Source organism: Neomonachus schauinslandi, chromosome X, assembly GCF_002201575.2.
Source record: "Neomonachus schauinslandi chromosome X, ASM220157v2, whole genome shotgun sequence".
Lineage (NCBI taxonomy): Eukaryota > Metazoa > Chordata > Mammalia > Carnivora > Phocidae > Neomonachus > Neomonachus schauinslandi.
Window position 1 is genome coordinate 1,162,232 of NC_058419.1, and position 1,885 is coordinate 1,164,116.

At 61.1% G+C, this 1,885-nt stretch overlaps 1 protein-coding gene across 1 annotated transcript; it reads right to left on the reverse strand.

The window, feature by feature from the left end:
* On the reverse strand, positions 1–1,592 carry LOC110574183 (sodium- and chloride-dependent creatine transporter 1-like). The gene is made up of 3 exons (XM_021682851.1): positions 1,482–1,592; positions 1,231–1,401; positions 1–817 (listed from the first exon to the last, which is right to left on the reverse strand). Exons 1-3 carry the CDS (start codon positions 1,566–1,568, stop codon positions 677–679), a joined length of 399 nt encoding a protein of 132 aa, XP_021538526.1. The 5' UTR covers positions 1,569–1,592; the 3' UTR covers positions 1–676.
* Positions 1,593–1,885: the final 293 nt, after the last annotated feature.

The following is a 1,885-nucleotide window of genomic DNA, read 5'->3' on the forward strand; positions in this document are numbered from 1 at the left end:
CCTCATGTGCCCACAGGCACAGTTTACACCTGGTATTCACCTTTGCTAAGAGAGGTCTAGGCTTCCCCTACATCCTCACGCACACACGCATTCGTACACAAGCTCACACAATTGATATTGGTGGCAATCGGCGCAGGAACCAGGAGGTCCCGTTGCTGGCTGGCTCTCTAAGCTTCTAGAATAGGGACGGGGAGAGGGGTCTAGCCCCGCTGAAGTAGTCGCCTTGGTTCTGCTGCCCCTCCCTCGCCTTCCTGCTCTCCTCTGCTGCCCGGGTCCCCAGCTGTCACTGCTGCCTCTAGGGGGGAGGGGCCGCCCGAGGGTGCGGCGGGCAGAGCCCAGAGAGGCAGGCGTGGTGGGGCTGGGGGAGACGCTTCTGCGGCGGGCACCCGGGGGAGGGCGGTCGGCAGGGCCTGGGAAGCAGCGTGTGTACCAGCTTGGTTGGGGGGCGGGGTGGGGAGGCGTCTATTTTTGGTGGGTTGTGATATTTTTGGTGTTTTATTAAAAATGGAAAAAAAAGGTTACTTTAGTTAGCACTCGTGGTGCTTCGTCCCCGCCCTCCCCAGGCAGACCCCAAAAGTGTCAGGGAAAGGCAAGCCCCCTGGAGGGGTGGGGGGGCTAAAGCAGGGGCTGCTATGGCTACAAGAGGGTGAGCTGGTGATGGGAGCCAGGGTGCCTGTCACATGACGCTCTCTACCACCACCACCTTGCTGCTCTCGGACACTGGGGTCAGGGTGGTCAGGCCCCTGACGTCGGAGTCCTGAGCTCTATACTCCAAGTGGTGGAGGCCCCACACAGGCTGCGTCAGGTGCTGCCAGCGCTGCAGGAGAGAGGGGGGACACGTTGAGTCCCTGGGCCATGGCGGGGGTGGGGGGGGCGTGCACACGCTTGCCCTCGGCCTCTCTGCACTTGCCACCACCTGCCACTGGCTGGGGACCAGGGCCCCTCCTCCCGTGGGTACTGACCACACCCCACTCTCTGTACCAGGGAAGGGGTGAGAGGCTAGGGACAGACCTCTCCTCCCCCCTCCCAGGGACCTCAGTCCCTGGGGGGGCCAGCGTTCCTTCCATCCCACCCCACCCCCACCCCCACCCCCGCCCTGAGCAGGCCCCGGAGACTCCTAGCACGGTGGTTACGTCCTAGTGGGCGGGAGAACGGGCACTCCGGAGGTAATGCCTTGAGCCGGTACAAGGGAGGGACTCGAACAGGGGAGAGGCGGTAGGGCAGACTGACCTCAGCCATGGTCCCCTTGGCCCTGAGGAGGCAGCCCAGGAGGTGGAGGGGCACGCACAGCATGGAGGAGAGAGCGAAGCCCCAGCCCATGGCCTCGCCCCACCATGGATACACGTAGGTGTTGTTGTAGACCAGCGGCTTGTAATACACCACGTTGAAGATGAAGATGCCCTGTGGGTGAGAAGCCCTGCTCTCAGCCGGTGGTGCGCCCTCGGCGTCCCTCCCCCTGCTCAGCCTCCCCTGGCCCTTACCATGCAGACCAGTGGGGTGAAGAAGGACCAGCACCATTTCATCCAGGGGCAAGGTCGGTACCCGATCATGCAGGCAACGTCGTCCATGAACCGGTCGGCTCCTGGGGCGGGTGGGGCAGGAGGGCTGGAGCTAGAGACCCCGCTGGGGGGGGCAGGGGGGGAGGGTTGCTAGAGGGGAGGTGGATGGGGGGGATGGGGTAATTGGGTGATGGGCATTAAGGAGGGCACGTGATGAGATGAGCACTGGGTGTTATACGCAACTGATAAATTACTGAACACTACATCAGAAACTAATGATGTACTATAAGTTGGCTAACTGAATTTAAATTAAAAAAAAAAACTCACAGAAAAGAAAGGAGAAATAGATAAATCCGCAATCGGAGGTAAACATTTTAACACTCCTC

What these genes read in the sequence shown, in the direction of transcription:
- LOC110574183 (XM_021682851.1), bottom strand. Translation starts at nt 1,568, where the DNA reads ATGGACGACGTTGCCTGCATGATCGGGTACCGACCTTGCCCCTGGATG. An exon ending in TCACCCCACTGGTCTGCATG is followed by an intron (nt 1,402 to 1,481) that starts GTAAGGGCCAGG and finishes TCTCACCCACAG; the next exon opens with GGCATCTTCATCTTCAACGT. An exon ending in CCAAGGGGACCATGGCTGAG is followed by an intron (nt 818 to 1,230) that starts GTCAGTCTGCCC and finishes TCTCTCCTGCAG; the next exon opens with CGCTGGCAGCACCTGACGCA.